Raw genomic sequence first — 24413 nt, forward strand, 5'->3', positions numbered from 1 at the left:
TCTTTCTTGCTCGCTGTCTTTAGTTCTTGCCCACACAGTTGGCATGGTCTTCCTGATGAGTAGTCCATCTCTGATGTAGAGGTGCATGAGAATTTGTGATACAGTGTGATTTGTTTTAAATTGTATATTTTAATATACTAATCTTAACAAGATCTTAATTTGTCCCTCTTGTGTTTGAAAACAAAACATCCAGTGCATGAAGTACCAGAAGAATTGAATTTTTTTTGTCATTTATTCAATTGTTAAATTCTTTGTATTGTGGTGGGTCTGGATCTTATATTGGAAAAAGGGGGTGCAGCATTACACCTTGAACTTGGTGTCATTTTATCACAGACAATCACACATTTGTTTATTCTTACTCAGACCTAACACAATAAAAAAGCTAAGTGCCATATAGGAAAAACATACCAAACTTTACATAGAAAATAAATTGATGCCTCTGGAGCTGTGTGTGACCAAATCTACCTTTTATGGCACAGGGTATCCTAAACATTTTTTTGATACAAAAGTTGAAATAAATGTGCACCAACACACTACCAAAGGTAAATATGTTGACTGCACATATAGTCTCATAAAGAAATAATAGACACATTTAAATCAAATACATTTAAAGAAAAACACTTGTCGTGTAACTAGTAAAAAAACTGTGAATAATGAATAATGAACGTTTAACATGGTTTAGAAAGCAGGTAAAATTTAGTAATTTACTACCTCCTGTGAATGTCGTATAAACAAAAGTTACAGCAAATGCATACAATGTTAAATTTATGTTCTGTTTATTTGTTATTTATTTAATATATTTATATATGATTTAATATATTTATCTGATTAGTGATAAATTTATATTCTGTTGTGTTCATCATGCAGAATAAAACTTTTCACAGCAGGAGGATGGATTATGAGCAAATACCTTTGCTGGTTAAAATCTAGTCTCACAAGGATCTAAAGGGGATTTTATCTGCCATCTGTACTATCATGGTGGTCACGATGCATCCTGAGTGTCCTGCCATCATGCTGGCACTTCTTGGCTGTTTAACATCTGTGCTTTTGGGTTTTCCATTTGGACCTGTGCCTGAGTTGGATGTCGTTCCTAGGACCACTGTGCTGTTCAATGGTAAGACTACTCTTTCAAAAATGAGCCTTTGCACATTTAAAACTGGTATACTGTATATCTGTCAAGAGTAATGTTTTAATATAAAATTTATTAGTAACACCAGCTTTTGGTATAAGGAAGATGCCAAGTGCTGTTTATGCTAGAATTTGTAAAATGTTTTATTTTTTAAACACTTTTATTCATATAGTCATGAAATAAAAAAAATAGAAAATCATTGCTGTTGAGTGTGTGCAACTGAAGGACTCAGTTACCTTCAACATGACACTAATATTATTCCACATCTTTAAAACAAGTCAGTTATGAAATATCATGTGGTTTCTCAGAACCTTAACCTGAACATAGACAAGCCAAGCCTTATCACCCAACATCAGAGCTTCATTTCCATGGTTTTGGGTGTAATGTTCAGGGGTTGGATGTTTCTTTACAAAAGATAAACTGATCTAATCAGCTGTCATGGCTTTCTATCCTAGCTAGCCTAATAACCTTAATACAAAAAACAAAATCATTAAAAACCTGCAATGAATAAAAGCCAATAAAGAATAATCATGAGTAATGTTTTCAGTTTAGGAATGGACCAAAAACTTGCATGGATTATTGTGTCTTGTTTATTGTGAACATTCTCTGCAACATATATGCATACATATTTATTCAAAAAAATACTCACAGTCTGTAAAATATAATTTTATATAATAAATTTAGGCTGTGTTATAGCCCCTATGTACTAATACAGTTAATACATTTGTAAATGAGTTCTACTGTAAATAGGTGATTGTATTTAGTTTACTGGCTTAATAGTTTCAGTAATTGTTTAAACCTTTTAAGCAGTTACTGACCTATTATTTAACAGACATTAAAGTGTAACATTATATTAGTCAGTTTACATGCTATAGTATTATATAAGACTGCACAGCATAAAATAGCTCATAATTTTACTCTGTTTTCAGATCATCTTACTTATTTCTTGCTTTAGTTGTCCTTGACCTACATTTGTATTCTCATGAGAGAGATGAAGAGAAATGGAGAGAGAGAGAGAGAGTGTGTGTGTGTGTGTTTGTGTGTGCATGTATGTCTTAGTTTTTTAGGTCTCTGGGTTTAGTGGTATCGCCTCTGTTCTAGTTTTTGGCTCTAGCGCCCACATATTATATCATCTAACAGCATCAATGAAAAATCAATACTAATGTGAAACTTGAGTGGCGTAACAGTCAAAGAAATTTACACATGAGGTCCAATTACAACCACATTTTAAAAAAAGAGTTGGACATTAAGTAATATGCAAATAAAAACAAAAAGCAGTCATTTGCAACTGGTATTTTGCAGGTATTGGCTTGAAAACAAAACAAAGATATATTGAATGATAAGATATTTTAACTTGAATGGCTAATTCCTATTTTCCTGTCTGTACATAATATAAGACTGGAAAGTCTGGTAAAACTGAACACCTGATTTGGACGTGTGTTTTTAAACTTTACACAGGTGATGCTATCATGACTGGATGTAAAAGATCAAAGATGGGTTCACCATTTTGCGGAAAAACCCCCCAAAAACTATGAGTGAATTGTTCAGTAGTTTAAAAACAACATTTCATAATGTATGTTTTCAAGGAATTTAGAGATTTTACTATCTACAGGTCATAAAATTATTTAAAGATTAAGATAATGCAGATAAACATCAATGTGCAAAAGCAAGGTCAAACACCAATATTGAATGTTCATGACTGTCAATCTCTCAGAAGGCACTGCTGCATTAAAATGTTTGTGTAATGAATTTAACCACATGGGATTGGAAATACTTAGGGATAATTTTGTCACTAATCACAGTTTGTTGGTACATCTACAAACGAAACTTAACACTCCACTAAAGAAAGCAGAGACAAACATTATAAAAGATTAAATTAAAAGAAAAATCAATAAAAGCTTATTTCTTCACACGTGCATTTTTTAATGTTTGAAGAGAAGACAGTTCAGATGTGGAATTTTGGTCCAAGGACACTATGTAGCTGCCTTGCAGCAACTGCAGCATTATCCTTGAGCATAATCATCACTGCATGCTGTTACATCAGATGCTTTGTTGGGAACATGAACTTTATACAAAATAACACTGACAGTTTTAGACATTTGGAATATATATATTTTTAAATATACTAGCAAAATTATGCTACCACGTGGAAGACATTGCATTAGTGTTAGAATCTGTTCCTCTGTGTGCTCAGCTTCACCACTGTTTCTGTTTCTCATACAAACACACACACACACACACACACACACACACACACACACACACACACACATTACATCCCTTAGGCTTGCTATGACCTTCTTTGATCTTATAATTTACATAGCTTTAACATCATCACCATCATCATCATAATCTCTACATAGCAAACTTGTACAAAAAGATTAGGAAAGGAAAGAACTGGTTAATAAAAATAACAAAATAATCTAGAATTATTAATCAATACACTAATTATTAATACATGAAAAAAAATACTCCAAATACCAACTGTGTTGTTTTATGGCGTAAGATACATACAATCGTCACACGATCACTGAGGAGCCAGGCTCTCTCACACCAAATTACACGCATGAGAAGGGGTCTTGATAGAAATGAAAGAGAAGGGGCTAAGGGTAGAGCATTTGTGAGTGGCACAATGTTTAATACGTGGCCTAGTCTTGCCAAGTCTTATCACCTCTCTTGTAATAGTCAAGTCAAATTTATTTATATAGTGCTTTTTACAATGGACGTTGTCTCAAAGCAACTAATATGGGGTATCCATGCAGTGGGTGCATTTATCGTTTGTAGTCAGCCCACCTTTAGTGTGTTTCCATAATTTAAGGAAATAGAGCAGGTAAAGTGCCTACTGCTCAGGAATATTTCAGTATTTCACTGGTTGCACAATTTCTTGAATATATGTGAAAGAATCATTTAAGAACTGAGTGCAGTAGGTGTGGAATATTCCACACTTTGAATTAATATTAATAATTATTTAAATTAATTAAAAATAATAATAATTTGGTATTACACTGTACATTAGAGGTATGTAAAGATAAACTAAAATTCTATGTGCCTTTTTTGTTTTTATTGTTTTATATAAAAAGTTTTATTTCTACATTTCTCAATGGAATCAAATGTTCATGGGTCATTATGTATGGCATCAAAACAGAATGGTCCAAAAGGTATTCATAGGTCCAAAAGGTATTCATAAAAATGTATATCTGTGTAAACATGTTCTGTTTTTTGTCAAGGTATACTAGATATCATCTATCAAACAAACCTGCTGAGGATTCAAATTATGCAAGTCATCTTAAATCTAATCTTAAATCCATCATAAATAATAAACAATAAGCTATTTTAAACATGCCAAAACAGCCACTTCAGCCACTCAAAAGTCCATGGCCATCATTGCCTGATTCTTCTCTTAATGATGCACAATACATTTTTAATAGAAGGAGACAGATCTGGACTGTAGGCAACATACAGGTTGTAATAGTGTGAGAGTCCTGAACTCTTGACCTGCCAAAATATGTATTTCTATACCAATATACAGATTATAGGAAAGGACAAGATATTTAATAAGTAAGAAAACATGTACTTCATTGACTACAGCAAAGCTTTTGTCTATGTTGACTATGCCAGGTTATTAAATGTTTGCAGGAAAAAGGGAATAGAGCTATTCTAGTGAATAACAGCTGTTCTAGAATTGTTCTAGTGAAGAATCTCTACACTGATCAACAGGCCACAGTCATGACAGAAAATAGAGAAACACACTAGTTTTACATTGGAAAAGGACTTAGACACGGCTGCATTCTGTCACCATTTCTGTTTACCCTGTACATTGAATATGTAATGAGAAAAGCAGGACTGAAGGAAGATGATGGAGGAAGGAAAACATCAATAACCTTCAATATGCAGATAAAACAATACTCATAGCAGAAAACCAGGAAGACCTGAAAGTCCTTATAAGGAAAGTTAAAGAATAAATTAAATAGATGGGACTTCAGCTTAACATGAAGAATACAAAAGTCATGACAACAGGACAGTCCAATAACTTTCAATCTCCATCGATGGAGAAGATGTCGAAGTGATGGGCAGCTTTTGTCGTCATGGATTAATTATTACAAGCAAAATAACCAGCAGTCAAGAAATTGGCAGATTTCGTTGCTGGCAAAACATTTGAGAGTTCCTTGGACTAACAGGTGGATCCTTGACTATATGAAACCTAACCTCGAAGGAATTGAAGCCCAGATATAAAAAAAAAACTGAAGCTCTCTCATTTTAGACAAATTTTGAGAGAAATCAATTTATTGCTAAAGACAAGTATGCTTGGAAGAATAAAGGTACAAGAAAAAGAGGACAGCCAGCAACAAGATAGATGAATACAATTATACTGTAGAGGAACAATGATGAGCCATTAATAAGCCTGACAAGCCAAACAGAGGACAGGATTTTCTGGAGAAACACTATTCATATGGTCTCCAGGAGTTTGAGTTAACTTGACAACAATTAATAATAATAATATTTATAATAATAAGCTTATGATTTTTCCTCTAAATGTTGCTATGGTTCCAAACTAATCTTAAACTAAACTTATCTTTACTGACCACCAACTTTTTTGTATCATGACAGTTATAGTATTTATATATTCCATTATAGACGTGTGTTCGATTATAGCTCAGTGTTGCACCTCTGGCAGTAGTAAGTGTGAGGTGCAGCATTAGAATGTGACTGAAAGATTCATGAGTCAGCTTAATGCAGATTACTGCTCTTCATTATTTCTCCTCCCCCTCCATCCTGGTTATGATCTTGGAATTTTTGCCCAGCTTTTTCAATTTTTTGAAGAATCTATTGCATCCTGTTTTCTGATTGTGTTGATTCTGTTGTTTAATCAGCTGTGACCTGGATTCCCGACTTTTTATTCACCTCTCTGAGAAACACACTCAAGAGGTTTTACTTCAGTAGAATGTTTTAAATTAGTATGCTAATGTGTTGTTGACACCATTTGGCCATGTGTGTCCTTGCTTCTGACTGTGTTTATGACTGTTTGCAGGACTTTGGGAAAGTAATCATTTTTCAGGTTCGACTGTAAACTACAGCACTCTGCTTTTGGAGGATGGTACTGCCACGTTGTACGTGGGGGCCAGAGAGGCTCTGTATGCCCTAGATGCAGCTAATATTTCAGTTATCCACAACAACAGTTATGTGAGTATCATATTATTTATATTATATTCCATTTCCATATGCCTTGACTAATATTGGTTTTTGTTGTGGCTTAATGACAGATTGATTGGGCTGCATCTGCAGAGCAGAAGAAACAGTGTCTAAACAAAGGGGGAGTTGGTCAGGTATAACCTTCCTGACACTTAAAATTAAGCAAATGTATTTTCCCTTTTTAGGGTCTTGTTAAAAATAATGTGAAATTCAAACAAATTTTTTTATTCAACATGTTTACAAGTAAAGCTGCATATTTAGATGGTAGTGCAGTAAGACGTTGAATAATCAATAAACTGATATGCAGCATACATTTGGACTTCACCACAAGAATTACCACAGAATTGGACACAGTATGATAAGCTACCAGGGTAAAGAAATATCGGTTTAATAGATGAAGCATGCATTTTGTAGAATTCTGTATGTCTGTAATTGTTTGAATGTTGTTCTGCCACAGACAGAATGCTACAATTACATTCGGTTTCTTGATCGATATAATGAGACTCACCTCTACACCTGTGGGACACATGCTTTCCGCCCTCGCTGTGCTTATATAGTAAGAATTTTAATTCTCTAAGTTTTGCTGAGTTTAGGTTCAACTAATTTGAGAGATTTTGAGCAGCAGTCTTTTTCTGAGAAGTGTATTGTGTTGTTTTGTCAGGATGTGGAGCGATTCAGCTTTGTACGTTTTGAGGAAGGTAAAGAAAGGTGTCCTTATTATTCAGCAAAAGGATTCACTGGGCTCATTGTAGGTAAGAACTAATACTGTTTTATGTGATCTTTATTATAAACAGCAAACCAGTCTAATACATAATGTAATACACAATGTGTAATCCAAATGCTCTGTATTTTACTTCTTATAAATCTACTCTTGTGGAATGCATGGTAAATTAGTAAAAACTGGCAAAAACTTTGTCCATATTAAGGTGTCATTCTATTTCCCAGATGGTGAGATGTACTCTGCCTCTCAGTATGAGTTTCGCAGTTCCCCTGATATTCGCCGTAACTTCCCCTTCCCCAACCTGAAGACTGAGGAGACTCCGACCAGATGGCTACAGGGTAGATACAAAGATATCCATGACAGTTAATTATTTTTAATTCATGATTTATTTATTTTTAGTGTATCAACTTTGTTCCTAATTTGGTTGCTGCAGTTTCCCACCAACTAAATGTGCTTGCCTAATCTCACAGCAGTTAGTTAAAAGCTACTACATGTGTTTTTTGCTTCCTTTGTTAAAGACATTTAGATTCTTATGCTGTACTTCTTATATTGATACTCACATACTAAAACACATTTGTATGTAATGTAGTTTATTAACAGTCTTTTTTTTTACCTATCTAGCCATGTTCTAACCCTGCCGACAGTACAGGACAGTCACAGATAACAGCAGCAGATAACTAAGTTTACATTAATTACAAATTTACAAATTACAAGTTTTACCATCTACAATGATAGCATTTGAGGTTTCAGGGCCTCACTCAGGAACCCAACAGTGGCAACTTGGCAGTAGTGGGGCTGGAACCAACAATATTCTTATCACTAGTTTATTGCTACGACCTTGCTTGGGTTGACTATTCAATTATATTACCATCTCAATTTAACAAAAATGTCTATTGTTTTATGGTTCATGCATTACGGTCACATTTTCCCTAATTGGATCCTTGTTTGGAACAGTGGGTAGAGCTTTGGGCTATCAATTGAAAGGTTGAGAGTTCGAATCCAAGCTCTGCCATACAGCCACTGTACGGCCCTTAACCCTCTCAGCTCCAGGGGCGCCGAACAATGGCTTCCAAACAAGCTGGGGTATGCAAAGAAGGAATTTCATTGTACTGTACACCTGTATATGTATATATGAAGGGTAAAAAGGTTCTAGTTTTGTAGTATCACAGTACTGATAGGATAACAGGATATCTTAAATACAGTCATAAATGGCAATAAATGGCCATGTGCATACTATCCATATTATAGATCATTCATTAATAAGGGCAAGACTGTAAAAATGACACTAGCCCATCTGAAGCATGTTCTTTGTACATCTCTGATTGATAATACATTATCAAAAAAAACAGGTTAGTGGTGATGGGTTACTGTACACAGTTACTGTAGTTTCATCTCAGTGCAGCATTTATGTTTTTAAAGCTCACAAATGTTACAGTATTGCGTGTTTAGTATTCAAGCCAACTGTGTTCTTTGCAGAGGCGGATTTTGTTGGCTCAGCACTATTGCGAGAGAGCATCAACAGTTCCATTGGGGATGATGACAAAATTTACTTTTTCTTCACGGAGAGGAATCCAGAGCAAAAGTCCTACTCCAGGCAGACCAGACTAGCCAGAGTGGCTAGAGTCTGTAAGGTAAAGATGACCTTTTGTCTCTGTTCGGATATACTTTTTGCATTCTAATAACTTCTATTGGTTACACCAGTGGTCCCCAACCACCGGGCCTGGTCCGTGGGTCATTTATTACCGGGCCGCACAGAAAGAATAAATAATTAGAAATCGCTACATCAGCAATATAAACACTACTTTTTTACGAGTGTTATTGTCTTCAATCACCCCTAGGTGGGAGCAGCATCTCGTTGCAGCGAAAAAAAGCTAATTTGTGAGTAGTACAGTTATTCTATTTTACATCCCCCTGCCCCTGCCTGTCTGTGAAATTATATCTTATATGAAACTGGTCCGTGATGCAAAAAAGGTTGGGGACCACTGGGTTACGCAACCTGTTACACGACACTCTCGCTGGCCGAGGAGGGCCACAGGCTATAATATTCCTTCTTCAACATGTGTGAAGTCACTGGCTGCATCTTTACAGCTGCAGTTACTTGATTCTTACAAAGAGCTTTATCACATATGGTGGACTATGCAACTATTTCTGTATTACTCCCCAACTTAATTGAACTGGCACCTTGACCAGGCAGTAGGAGTCACTGTTGCAATGGCACAAAGGTAATGCTTTGCTGTCGTATTTGTGTGATATAAGGGTAACTTTTTATATCTATAAAGAAACTACACTTATTGCATGTAATTTGTCCAACAAGGTCTAGACTGTGTGACTTTATCTCACTTTTCTGCCTGAGTGTGGCAACGCAACCAACAACAAAAGGTTCCCAAAGTTTAGGATGGCTCTAAGAAGTGGCTCACTTCTGCTGAAGCATTAGCATGGTTTTAGCCCATTATGTAATCTCATCCTCCTTTAAAAAACATCATCAGAGCCCTGAATCAGCAGCTTTGTTCTTGAGGTGTATTTTTATTTTTTATCATTTTATGTGTATACTCATAATGCTGTTTAGACTTCACATCTCAGAGAAAACAGGTCAGGTCCCTCACTGGCTGATTTGGCAAGTAATGAGAACAGAGAAGCTCCAGAAAAAGTAGGCCACACTGTGGAGGCACACATAATCCACATCTACTGAGACCAGTCAATGTTTGCCAATATCAAAAAATAGCTTGATTTTTTTTGGTGTTTAAATTGTTAAAAATACTTCCCTCTTGTCTTTTATTTATGAATTACAATCATCCCAGAATCATTTATAGTTGTACATGTGCTTTAATACAATCTACTAAACAGCCTCAATTACCCTTATATGGTGGAATGTGTATTTTTTTCTCTTAAAATACAAACCCTATTGTTTGGAAAAGTTGGTCTATCAGAGATGAGCTCGGACCAAAAGTACTTGGTGTCATTTCTGTATAGAATTGATATACAGTTGCAATCATATTTTTTCATAAATAAACCTCCTCACCTTAAGAAAGGTATTATGATGATGTGCAGAAAACAGTGTAAAACAGTGTAAAACAGTGGGTTCTGATTTAAGATGACAAAGAAACATCCACTGTTACCTACACAGTGTTTTTCCCTGTTTATGCCGTAATAAAGCTTTAATATTATTGATTTAAAGCTACTCTGTAGTGCAGTGAAAGAGTTCTCCACTGAGTTAGAACTGCAGGTAATCGAAATGATAGATCACTAGTTGTTTCTAGATGCTCCTGGTTTGTGGCAAGAAAAAAACAATTTGTTCTGTATTTGACCAGCTGTGCCCAGTTGCAGAATCGTGCTTCATCTGCCATGCCAGTTTTGCAGATGATTGATCTGTTGGTTTCTCTTCAGCTGATAATCCCCTGTGCCTCATTGAGCGTTAACTCTCTCCAGCTGGCAGCTTTCCTATTTAGTCATGGTTTTCCTCTCAGTGTTTGCAAACTCTTCTGCTGTGAAGTGGGTTTTTTTCAAGGAGGTTATCGTATTTTACTGCAATCATATTTTCCTCGATTCTTTTTGGTCTCCCTGTTCTTTGCCACTGAGAAGCACCCCCAGTGCATACCAGAGAATCCTTTTCCTGATGTTGCCTTCCTTCACATCCCATTTAGCAAATTTCAAGTGAGCTGTTATATTATATGACAAGATTACCACAATTTTTATTATATAATTTAAATTCTGTAGGCTGTAGGCCATCAATTTCTCTACATACCTTTTTAACCTGCTTTCACCCTGTTATTCAATGGTCAGGACCCCCACAGGACCACTACAGAGTAGGTATTATTTGGGTGGTGGATCATTCTCAGCACTGCAGTGACACTGACATGGTGGTGGTGTGTTAGTGTGTGTTGTGCTGGTATGAATGGATCTGACACAGCAATGCTGATGGAGTTTTTAAACACCTCACGGTCACTGCTGGACTGAGAATAGTCCACCAACCAAAAATATCATGTCCAACAGCGCCCCGTGGGCAGCGTCCTGTGACCACTGATGAAGGTCTAGACGATGACCAACTCAAACAGCAGCAATAGATGAGCGATCGTCTCTGACTTTACTCTGACTCTACTAGGTGGACCAACTAGGTAGGAGTGTCTAATAGAGTGGACAGTGAGTGGACACTGTATTTAAAAACTCCAGCAGCCCTGCTGTGTCTGATCCACTCATACCAGCACAACACACACAAACACACCACCACCATGTCATTGTCACTGCAGTGCTGAGAATTATCCACCACTCAAATAATACCTGCTCTGTGGTGGTCCTGTGGGGGTCCTGACCATTGAAGAACGGGGTGAAAGCAGGTTAAAAAGATATGTAGAGAAATAGATGGACTACAGTCAGTAATTGTAAAACTACAAAGTGCTTCTATATGGTAAGTGGAGCTGATAAAATGGACTGTGTGTAGAAACCAGAAGGTGGTTTTAATGTTATGGCTGATAAGTGTATATTGTATTAAATTAATCATACACTGCCTCTTTAAAGGTCAACACAGAAGAGCAGTTGTGCTATTGGTCGAGGAATCAAGTTTTGAATATATTGCTTCATTTTAATTACTGTGATTTTGAAAAAAGTTATTAAGAATAAATAGATTTTCTGTTCAGATGTCAACATATATTTCACCATGTACTTCACTGTGTGGCTGCTTGTTTGCACCATGACTGAAAAGAATAAATGGTGTATCAGAAAAAATGTGGCTATGAGTAATGGACAGCTCGAACAAGCATTAAAGCAAGCTTAGTCCTTTGAAAAAGGCCCAGGTAGTCGTTACTATCTTGAAACATAGCCAATTTGTTTTTCAGATACAGCCCACTGAGATAAATGCTGAATATAAGAGCGCTCTGGTGGGTAGTGTCCAGCATCCCACACAGAAGCTGTAGCATTTATCTTTATAATGTTCTCATAATTAATGACTCACATGAAAAATCACCCTGCACACTTTCCTCCTACTTTCAAATGCAAAACAAATATTATTCAATTAAATGAACTACAATATAAAGTCCCCTCCTCAATTATTGGCACATCTGGTAAAGATGAATAAAGAGGACTGTATGAAATTCACCTTTTGATGAATTAGCCTAACCTAACACTGCAGAGGAAAAACTCTTACAAGGAAATAATTATTATTAACAATTTTTACAGTTATAATTTACTTTTTAAGTTGTTTATAGTGTCTAGGAACTAGTTGTGAACTAGTAGTGTCTAGAAGCAGTTGTTTAGACACTGGGGTATATGTTTGAAAGAATACAGAAGTAATGTACTTCTACTCAATTTTTTAACCTGGGAGAGAAAAGGAAACGGGTGGCACGGTGGCTCGGTGGGTAGCACTGTCGCCTCACAGCAAGAAGGTCCTGGGTTAATCCCCAGGCGGGGCGGTCCGGGTCCTTTCTGTGCTGAGTTTGCATGTTCTCCCTGTGTCTGAGTGGGTTTCCTCCGGGAGCTCCGGTTTCCTCCCACAGTCCAAAAACATGCAGTCAGGTTAAATGGAGACACTGAATTTCCTTATAGGTAAATGAGTGTGTATATGTGTGTGTGTATGTGTGTGCGATGGACTGGTTCCTCGTCCAGGGTGTTACTGTGTGCCTTGCGCCCACGCCCATTGAAAAGCTGGGATAGGCTTCTGCACACCGCAGCCCCCCTCCGCCATTCCATCTGCCCTGCGATGGACTGGCACCCCGTCCAGGGTGTTACTGTGTGCCTTGCGCCCATTGAAAAGCTGGGATAGGCTCCAGCACCCCCCCGCCGCGACCCTAATTGGATAAGCGGTTAAGAAAGAAAGTGAGTGACAAAAGGAAACAATTTTAATAAGGGAAGGTGTGTTGACCTTTATAAGTAAGGAAATTATTAGCAATTATTAAAAGTCACTTGGTACTTTGACAAGTGCGTATGATAAGAGAGGCAAAAAGTTCCCAAGGGTCAGGAATGTTATCTTGGAGTCATCAAGTCTCCAAAACCACTATCAAAGAGCACATCCCTTCAAGCGCATTATTTGGCCTTGTCTGTTATCTAACCACAATTGTAAGTGCCAGAAGTTTGCTAAATGCTAATGGGCCTTTGCCTGGAGTAAGCATAGTGGAGGGTCTGTAAAGTGGCAAGGCTGTTTTCTCTCCAAATGCCCTGGGAACATTGTTATTGTAAATGGCATCATGGGTTATGAAATACCAGTCGTCATTGGATCTTCCTGCTGGACAATGACCATTATCAACACATGTCCATATCAACACGGAAATTGTTAGGATAAGATATGATTCCCTTATCTATCCCCATGGGGGAAATTTGCGTGTTACAGCAGCTCCAGCACAAAGTAAATACAGATAAAGTTAAAGAAAATAAATTAAGTAAAATAAAAATAAAGACTATATAAGGACAATACAGAATATACACTTATACACATGTGTGCGGTGTGCATTGTTTCACAAGAGCCTAGTGCAGGAGAAAGTGGAGGAGAAGGCTTTTGTGTTACTGTGTGTGTGGGGGCGTGGTCACTCTGTGTTCTGTGCTATTGTTTTGTAGTCTGATGGCAGTAGGCACAAAGCACAGTTTACTGCACACAAAATCAAGCTTCTGCCATGGCCATCTTATTCCCCTGAGCCAAACTTACAGAAAACCTGTGGGATGAACTAAAGAGGAGAGTGCACAAGAGACCTAGATCTCTGGACAATCTGAAGAGATTATGTAAAGAGAAATGATCACAGATTACCTGCTCTGTTTTTCAAACCTTGATAGGAGAAAACTAAATGCTTTTTTGTGGCAAAGAAAGCTCAGACAAAATATTAAACACAGGGGTTTCATTGACTGTGGACATATGGTTTTGCTAGTTTTGCTACTGATAATTATTCCTTAATGAAGATTTTTTTTTCTCAGAATAAATATATTTCAACTAAAGGTTAATTTCTCAGTGTGTGATTAAGCTATATTAAATAGGTACATTTACTTTTTTGGCATTTTAGCAGACGCCTTTATCCAAAGCGACAGTACTGTGACAGTATACAGTCTAAGCAATTGAGGGTTAAGAGCCTTGCTCTATAGCTCAACAGTAGCAACCTGGCAGTGGTGGGCCTTGAACCAGCAACCTTCTAATTACAAGTCCAGTACCTTAACCACTAGGCTACAACTGCCCTCAAGGTAAATTTCGTATAATCCTTGTTCCGTATTTTTACCTGTGGTGCCAATAATTGTGGAGGGGACTGTAAGTCTGCTTAAATTAGATATTGACAAACTCAGTGTTTTATGGGACTTTGAGAACAGTCTGTACATTAACACTCATTTGTGGTCTCAGAAGAATCTTAAATCAGGCCTTTCTTTAATTAATTTTTCATTTTAAGCACCAGTAGACAGAAGTGGAGTGATAAGGAGGATACTAAAGATCAGTGTAAGCTTGGTAGACTGTGATGTTATTACAGTTATTCTACTTAAGCCTGCACAGTGTGTGTGTAAGCATTCTCACCCCTGTCTTTAAATTGACTTTCCTCTGCCTTAATCTGCACAAACAGCTACCTTACTTTAGTTTGACTGTTTTTTTTTAGATAGTTTGAGTATTTTGGCAGTATTGTCATGTCATAATCATTTTGTATATAAAACTATGGGTATCAGTATGGCTCACAGCTAATGTTCCAGTTCATTCCAAAGGTGTTTAGTAAGACTTAGGGAGTTTGACTTGCAGGCTAATGGAGTTCCAAAACTGAACCTATTAAAACATGTCTCTATGGACTTGGTTTGTGGAACAAGGAAGGCCCCAGTTTCCCAAAACTGTTACAACAGTTTGATGCATATAATGTATTAAATCAAATTGATTTTATAAACCTATTAGCAACACCTGAACTAAATAATTAGGAAGGTTGTTCACATACTTTGCCATATGGGTCATATGGAGCTAGCGGGTGCATAGGTGTGTGTTTAAAATGAAACAACAGATTTATGCTGTGTTAAGTCTGCTGCCCAGAATACAGATTTGTTTATGAAATGTTGTTGATGAAATGTTGTTGGTTTTATAACTAGAACATTTAATATGCTGGAGTTACTTGAGGCACAAAGCTGCAGAGTTACATGACCAAGGACTGCATGAATAAGTAAAGCACTTCAAATAATCTGATACTCTGATAATCTTTTATGTTGTTTACTAAATTTATTTATTTAAATGAAGTTTGCATTTGGTACTAAAATACTGAACTGCACCTTTGCCTGTCACTGAGCTGAGTATCTTTAGTGTGTGTATTTTTACATTTATTTACCTAAAACTTATTTAAAGTTTGTTCTTTTAAATGACTAATATGTACCTATATTTAAGAAGTTAGATGGTTTACCAGATGTACACATGGTCAAAGGTTTCTGTTAATGCTAACTCTCAAGGCTCTTAATGGGAGCTTGCTAGCAGCTGCTGGTATCCTGTTGTCCCTTATGGTTTGATGTGTTTGGTTGCTTGAACTTACAATGAATTCCAAAATCTTGTCAAGGATCTTTCCACATCATTGGAAGCTAAGCTGCAAAAGGGGAGCACCCACCACTATATCATAGAATAGGATGTACAAGACCATGGTAAGGTGTTAGCCACATACTGTACTGTGAGACATAAGAGTATAAGACTGAATGGTAGTAACAAGGAATTCAAATTAAAATCTTTAAGAAATAATGCAATCTTTATCTGTACCATTAGGGTGACATAGGAGGTCAGAGGACTCTTCAGAGAAAGTGGACGTCCTTTCTGAAAGCCCGACTTGTGTGCTCTATCCCTGAGTATGAGCTGCAGTTCAACATTCTGCGCAGTGTGCATGTGCTGGAAGTACCTAGTGTGCAGGACACCATCTTCTTCACAGTCTTTGGACTTGAATGGTAAGAAAAGTGAAGGAATTATATTACAGTTATCATGCAGCAGTTAATAAAATATTGGTGGTCAATTAGGGTACCTAAATTGACTGTTATGGTCCTTTCTGTGTGGAGTTTGCATGTGAGTTTGTGTGGGGTTTCTTCGGGTGCTTCGGATTCCACCAACAAGTCCGAAGACATCCAGTCTGGCCAATTGGAGCTACTAAAATTTGCCCTTATTGTGAGTGTGTGTGAATGTGTGTGTCTGCCCTGTGATGGACTGGCAACCTGTGTGGGGTGTTTCCTGCCTTTCGCCCTATGACCCACAGCAATCCTGACCAGGATAAAGCGGTGGTAAAACAGACAATAAATGAAGAACTACAGAATACTGTTTATTTATTGATTCCCGGAGGAAACCCACGCAGACACAGAGAGAACATGCAAACTCCACACAGAAAGGACCCGGACTGCCCCACCTGGGGATCGACCCCAGGACCTTCTTGCTGTGAGGTGACAGTGCTACCCACTGAGCCACTGTGCCGCTCTTACAGAATTCTGTAATGCCAGGAAAATACAATAGGAACATTTTCATCTTCATTTAAATACTGGGATCAATGTACATTTATGAAAATGTAAATTCTAAATAATAGCTGCCCAGCAAGCAAGTATTTTTTGCTGTTATATTTTTCAGAGGAAGATAGGATTGGAACTCTACCATTGGTCTCTCAGTTTGCATCATCATATTCTGTGTGATTTATTTTTGTGGTTTTGTAATGCTGTGATGTTCATCCAAGGTTGCAGCAGAATCAGCTATAAATGTTAAATCAATTTCAAAAGAAAGTTTGGAATCAGTCCTTGCTTGCTTGGTACAGGACACTGTGTGCACAAGGATCCACAGAATGACTTTCTGCCTTCAAGTCATTCACTTGCACTCAGTTTAATGATACAACTTAGATAAAATACAAAGAAAAAATGAACCTTCAAAGCAATGTGAAGCTGAAATGCTTCCATAAGCAGATTGCAAAGCAATTTCACAAGATATAAGAAATCAAATTATATTAAGTAAAATATATTATTCTTGAAAGGATTGAAAAGCCATTCCTAATGCTCTACCAAAATGTCTCTAAGAGCACATCAATGAGAATTGATGGAGGAATTATAATGGGAAGTCACAAAAGAATCCAGGCTTACCTCGCCTCAGATATGTTCAGCATTTATTATTTTAAAATCACAAGCTATTTATGGTAGATTTGCTAATTAAAAGTAACATACTATTTTGAGTCAAAAAAGGAACTATTTGGAAGACTTGAGTCCCATTTTGGATTTGGGTTAACACATCATTCCATAGTAATAGTACCATGCCAGCACTTAAACGTGATTAATCATAAGTCAGTGATCTGAAGCTTTAGGTCAAGAGCAAGCCCACATTTGAAAGGCTTAAAGGTATCAAAATTAAGGTTTTGGAGTTGCTTGATATAAGTCTTGACCTTGAACAGCATTGATATTGTGTGGCAGAACCTTAAACAGGGGGTTCATGCTCAAAAGCCCTCCAAAGCAAAACAAAACACTGCAGTTCTCACTGCTGAAGGTGGTGCAATCAGGGATTACATTTAGAGGTATTTGCTTTTTCACATGAGTAAGGAGTTGCATAACAATTTTCTTTAATACATTCAATTCTAATTGTCTTATATTACATTGTATATAAGGATCTGATATAAATAAGTGTGAAAGATTTTTAAACAGATATTTTCTTTATTTCAGTATCTCATAAATCAGATTTAAACAGAGGCAACATTAATCTGGTAAAATGTGCCCTGCTGTTGGTTTCCCACCTAGAGTTTTACAACCAGAGAGTCTTTTAAGAAAAATTGCTGTGGGAGATTTTAGCTACTCCTAGGTACTCAGCTCCACATGCAAAGACAGACAATGCAGTGGAGGGCAGAGGGCCAGGACTGGAGCTAGCGGGTGTGTAGGTGTGTGTTTAAAATGAAACAAGCAAATGTCTGCAGATTCATGCTGTGTTAAACTGACATATAAAGGCTACAAAAGGGTCTGTCCTTTTTTGTTTATTAGAGGACAGAGCAGCAAGCTGTTACCTTCTTAATTTGACAGTGTTAGGTGATTAAGTCTGCTGCAGAATACAGATTTGTTTATGAAATGTTGGTTTTAAAACTAGAACATTTAATATGCTGGAGTTACTTGAGGTATAAAGCTGCAGAATTACATGACCGAGGACTGCATGAATGAAGTAAAGCACTTCAAATAATCTGATAATATTAATTTAATCTTTTTTCACTTTTCCTTTGTCTGTTATATTGTTTACTAAATTAATTCATTAAAATGAAGTTTGCATTTGGTGCTAAAATACTGAACTGCACCTTTGCCTGTCACTGGGCTGAGTATCTTTAGTGTGTATATTTTTGCATTTATTTACCTAAAACTTATTTAAAGGTTGTTCATTTGAATGACTAATATGTACCTACACATGTAAAAATACATACACACTAAAATTTGATCTGTTCCACCCTGATACTTCTTTTTTTTCACCCATAGTCAGGAAACACATTAATTATACGTAATTATTTACAAATATTTACATTACAAGCTGAAGCCTAGCTATTTGAGACTGCTCTCATTAACACAATGTAGAATTTTTTCTAATTAATAAAACTGCTTGTCTGTCTACCACATGTTCGTTCATTTAGGAATAGTGCTAAAACATCTGCAATCTGCCAGTATGCCCTCAAAGATGTCCAAACTGCATTTGATGGACCCTACATGGAACTTCAGGACTCAAAATGGAGGGAATACACTGGGAAACTTCCAGACCTTCGGCCTGGTTTAGTGAGTACTATTTTAATAAGTCCAAAAATATATGGCAAGGGAAATGATGGGGTTAAACTCTTTCATGAATGAAAGAGCAACAATGTACAATACATTTAATAAAACCAGCTGTGAATCAGTTCATCAGGTTCACTCTAATAAAGTTATGGGTATGTTATATGGCTGTTATATTCAGGTAATTGGCTAAAATCCCATTATGTGACCACATTATTTGTGTTGATAATTTAGCAAAACAATCTCCTTGTCATAAGTGTCACATATTTTAAGCGGGCTCTGTAATTATCATGAAAATACACTAGGGTGCTTTTGTAAATTCTCAGTTAAAAGCCTGTGTAAATTGTTTTGGAGTGTAATTTACCTCTTGTCCTTTATAACAAATTACTCACTGATCCTCGCCAAACTGATTTGCATTCTTGAAACTGATTAACTGAGTTTGACATTTAATGATAGTGGTGACAATCCATAAGTACATACTTATGACCTGCCCTATTATTCTTATTTTCTTTGTCTCTCAAGTGCATAAATGATCAGCACCGTGCTCAGCTCATAAATTCATCACGAGACCTACCAGATAACGTGCTTACATTTGTTCGAAGACACCCCTTGATGGCCAGAGAAATCCAGCCAGTGGGTGGGCGACCCCTATTGTTCAAAAAGAACGTTAACTACACCAGGATAGCTGTACATAAAGTCACTGCAGTGGATGGGAACGTCTATAACATGCTCTTCATCGGAACAGGTGACAATATAACTACAGTGGTAGTACGAAATAGTCTTTTATTTAATGCACGTGAGTTTGTGTATATACATATTTCAAGTTGTAACCTAGTGGTTAAGGTACTGGACCAGTAATCAGAAGGTTGCTGGTTCAAGCCCCACCACTGCCAGGTTGCTGGACCACTGAGCAAGGCCCTTAACCCTCTGTTGCTCAGACTGTATACTGTAACTGTAACCTTTTTGAATAAAGGCATCTACTAAATGCCGAAAAAGTAATTGTACATATTTATGTGAGCACAGATGATGGCTGGATGCATAAGGCTGTAGAGCTTGGAGACAGAGTTCACATAATTGAAGAGCTTCAACTGTTTAGAGAGTCACAGCCCATAAACAACATGATTATTTCACAGAAACAGGTACAAACTTACACTGTGGCATATCAAACATTTGCATGCTATTAGTAACTGTCCTTAAGTGTACAGCAAATGCAGGGCAGTTGTAGCCAAGTGGTTCAGGTACAGGACTAATAAGTAAAAGATTGCTGGTTCAAACCCCACCACTGCCAGGTTGCCACTGTTGGGCCCTTAAGCAAGGCCCTTAACCCTCGATTGCTTGGACAGTACACTGTCACAGTACTGTACGTTGCTTTGGATAAATTGAAAATGTAAATGCAAATGACATCAGCTAACAGTCTGTTTACACATTTACTCATAATAAGTTCATTAATTCATTTTAACAGAAGAGTATATACGCAAGTGCTGACACCGGAGTGGTACAAGTTCCGCTGTCTTTCTGTGGGCGCTATGTCTCATGCTATGACTGTGTATTCGCACGAGACCCACTATGCGGTTGGGATGGGAGACTTTGTGTTGAGGTGTATTCATACCCCAATAGGTAAGGACTTCAGTAACCACACAAAAGCTTCAAAATGCACAATATTCATTGTAAACCATACAACTTTTTCACACTATGTATATGTGCAAAACTCTTTCAGACTGATCAGCTGTATGTTTTCTTTTGCAGGTCTAGGCTAACTCAGGATATTCAGATGGGTAACAGAGGTTGTGAAAACATCACAGCTGATGGTGTGTATGCTACTAGAAAACAAACTACATCATATTAATAGAGCACTTGGGCCTTTCTAATTAGGGGAATTTCACAAACAAGTTTAAAACTCTTCATGTAATGCACATTCACTACACATACAGTATAATGGTTGACATAAAGCAGTTGTTGGGACAGTGAGTAACCATGCAAATACACATTTTTACTGAAATATTTTTTATGTCAAAGCTTTTGGTAAATGTAACAATTACCATGTCAGAATGACTTGCATAGTTGTTATGCATTATGCCAGCTTACACTATTTACTGTTAGAGCATGTGTTAATTATGAATTTGCATTATGAGCATGTAAACACCTACAGCCAAAACTTTCATAAAACTTATTTACATAGGAAATTGCTGTTAAAATGAGTGGCCGTGATGACTATCACTACAGTACAAATAGGGAAAGCTGGTTTGCACAGGGAACACTGAAAAATGCAGGAGTTATTAACATTTCTGGCCTGCAACACATGTAGCTGTGTTTTTTTTTTTACTTCTATTTGGCCTATCTTTGCTATACAGGGTGTCCCTAAAGTCTGGACACATAGGAAATATCAGTAACTATAACTAACTATATGTTTACTAAAATACACACACATACAGTCAAGCCGAAAAGTCTGCACACAACTTTCACTTTCTCCACGTTTTATTACATTACAGACTCATTCTGCATTAGACTGAGTTCATTGCCAACACCTGCCTATATAAGGTACCACAGTTGACAGTACATGTCAGAGCAAACTCCAAGCCATGGGGTCAGAGGAATTATCTGCAGACCTCAGAAACAGGATTGTGTCAAGGCATAGATCTGGAGAAGGGTACAGAAAAATTGCTGCAGCTTTACAGGTCTCAAAGGGCACAGTGGCCACCATCATTCATAAATGGAAGAAGTTTAGGACCACCAAAAATCTTCCTAGACCCAGCCAGAGCCCAGACCTGAATCCAATCGAACATCTGTGAAAGAAGCTGAAAATGGCTGTGTACCAACCTGACGAAGCTTGCAAGGATATTCCAAGAGGAATGGGCAAAAATGTCCAGAAACAAGTGTGCCAAGCTCGTAGCTTTTTTCCCAAGACGCCTTGAAGCTGTAATTGCTGCCAAAGGTGAATCAACCAAGTATTAGGCTGAAGGTGTGTACAGATATGTAACCCCTAAATAAACCATTTTTGTCAGTAAAATAAAATTGTGTATTTTCTAAACCCTGTTTTCACTTCGTAATTATTGGTGATTGTGTGTAGATGCAAACAAAGAACTTAATCTATTATAGAATGAGTCTGTAACCCAAATAAATGTGGAGAAGTTGAAAGGGGTGTGCAGACTTTCCGGCTTGACTGTAAATATTGCATCAAAAATAGTGGAAAACACACTGAAGTCGTTATTGATTAATATTCTAATTAAATGAAATGTTGTTAAAAATATTTTTGAAATTTATGGAAAATATGTGTTTTCCAGACTTGGGGACACCATGTACATCATTCCTGTGTATTACCTGAGCAGATTTTTAAAATAATTTTTGCTTTAAAGATTATTGTGTATATTTATTTTACCTCTAAAACCATTAATATGACTTGATCCAGGGTTATAGCATGATTTTAACCACAGTTATTAAAAATTTTTTTGGTCAAACATGGCCCCGGTCTGCCAGACTGTAGTCTGACTGCTACATCACGATTTTTTTGTTTTGTCCATTTAGTTGTTATATGCTAGGTTGTATATTTTGTATAAAGTCTTAATCATTTACCACTACATTTTAAACCACTTTCCTATTCCTAGGGTGCAGACTTTAGCTATTTAAGAGCTTAATGCTAGCCCTATCGGCCAAAAAGTGTAGAATGCAGTATGGTACCAAAAAAGCCTGTTTCCCTTTAGAGCAACATTTTAAAATCACTTACAGTGTATCACAAAAGTGAGTACACCCCTCACATTTCTGCAAATATTTCATTATATCTTTTCATGGGACAATGATGGCAGCACTCATGTGTCTATTTTTTAAAGCCAACCTCTGGATATGACGCCGAACACGTGGACTCAACTTCTTTGGTCGACCCTGGCGAAGCCTGTTCCGAGTGGAACCTGTCCTGGAAAACCGCTGTATGACCTTGGCCACAATGCTGTAGCTCAGTTTCAGGGTGTTAGCAATCTTCTTATAGCCCAGGCCATCTTTGTGGAGAGCAACAATTCTATTTCTCACATCCTCAGAGAGTTCTTTGCCATGAGGTGCCATGTTGAATATCCAGTGGCCAGTATGAGAGAATTGTACCCAAAACACCAAATTTAACAGCCCTGCTCCCCATTTACACCTGGGACCTTGACACATGACACCAGGGAGGGACAACGACACATTTGGGCACAATTTGGACATGTTCACTGTGGGGTGTACTCACTTATGTTGCCAGCTATTTAGACATTAATGGCTGTGTGTTGAGTTATTTTCAGAAGACAGTAAATCTACACTGCTATACAAGCTGTACACTGACTACTCTAAGTTATATCCAAGTTTCATGTCTATAGTGTTGTCCCATGAAAAGACATAATCAAATATTTGCAGAAATGTGAGGGGTGTACTCACTTTTGTGATACACTGTATTTCTGTCTCTACAAATGACATTTCGGCCTGTATGTGCTTTTTATTATCAACCACTTTATACTTATTAAGGTTATGGTGTGTCCGAGATACACTGGGACACATGGCATGAATACCCTTGACAGGAAACCAATCCATCAGGCATGTCATGTCAGTCATGTCTGTGTAGACGCCCGGTCAGCTGATAGCACCTGAATTTTAACCTGTTTCAAAATTTGTTGCTGAATTTACATTTGTTAAAGATTAATTCATGTGTAAACAATGCTATTTACTGTATTATAATTTGAGGGTTTTTTCTTCCAGGACTGGTGTCCCACCGCACTCGTTCTGTGATAGTAGGACACGATGTGCTATTGCTCTGTGAAATTCACTCCAATCTGGCAGTTCCACACTGGACTCTGAATGGTGAGCAACTGCAGGGTTATGCTGTGAAATCTGTCTACCGTATTGGTACTGATGGTCTTCTTATTATTGGGGCTCAGAGTAGGCAAAGTGGACATTATAGCTGTTACACTGTGGAGAATGGAGTTTGGATTCCAGTGTGCAGCTACGTGGTCAAGGTGCAGCCTGTTCCTTCCTTTTTATCAAATCTATCCTCATATCCAACAGCACTGCCGGAGAGTTTCTTTACCACTACTGCACTGTTTATCAGCCCCACTAGTTCGAGCGATTTAAATGAGCAGCCCCTGCACTCCCTACCATCTAGTCCAGACTCACACACCAACCAGCACATGGAAGCTGTATATATCATCCTGGTGGCGGTTTTTGGTGGGCTCTGTCTGGTTCTTACTGTGATCTTGCTGTATGTGAGCTTTTGTGCACATAGTGCCCATGATGGCGGAAAGTACTCTCAGGACGAGTTTTCAGTTACTCCAGTTACAGAGAGGAAACGGAGCTCACATGTAGAGCTCAAGACCATTTCCAGCCACTGCAATGGGAGGACTGACATACACTACATAGCAGCCTCAACAGAAGGACAATTCCTGCAGATTATTCCAGGTATAGACCAGGTCAGCCCCGACAAGCAGCCTCCTCCAGCACCGCCTCTTCCAAATCCGCCTCCCATGCCATCTACAGAATACGCAAACGGCTTGTCAACCACATTACCCAGCGTCTTACGGAAAATGAATGGGAACAGCTACATGCTCCTAACGCAGGCAGACTCTGATATGACCTCGCCGCTTTACCATTCCTTCACAGAGGAGCTCAGCAGGATTTTGGAGAAGAGGAAACACACTCAGCTGGATGTTGAGCCAGACGAGAGCTCTGTGTAGCTTTGTCCCTACTTGTTGG

General features: G+C 37.6%; 1 protein-coding gene across 1 annotated transcript; it reads left to right on the forward strand.

The window, feature by feature from the left end:
• Nucleotides 1–975: 975 nt before the first annotated feature.
• On the forward strand, nucleotides 976–24394 carry sema4gb (sema domain, immunoglobulin domain (Ig), transmembrane domain (TM) and short cytoplasmic domain, (semaphorin) 4Gb). Its single transcript, XM_063003728.1, has 14 exons — nucleotides 976–1114; nucleotides 6159–6310; nucleotides 6391–6453; nucleotides 6777–6875; nucleotides 6981–7071; nucleotides 7265–7378; nucleotides 8517–8671; nucleotides 15721–15896; nucleotides 18575–18713; nucleotides 19230–19452; nucleotides 19731–19846; nucleotides 20170–20324; nucleotides 20454–20515; nucleotides 23424–24394. Exons 1-14 carry the CDS (start codon nucleotides 976–978, stop codon nucleotides 24392–24394), a joined length of 2655 nt encoding a protein of 884 aa, XP_062859798.1.
• The last annotated feature ends 19 nt before the right edge of the window (nucleotides 24395–24413 follow it).

This window comes from Trichomycterus rosablanca, chromosome 10, assembly GCF_030014385.1.
Source record: "Trichomycterus rosablanca isolate fTriRos1 chromosome 10, fTriRos1.hap1, whole genome shotgun sequence".
In the NCBI taxonomy this organism is placed as follows: Eukaryota; Metazoa; Chordata; class Actinopteri; order Siluriformes; family Trichomycteridae; genus Trichomycterus; species Trichomycterus rosablanca.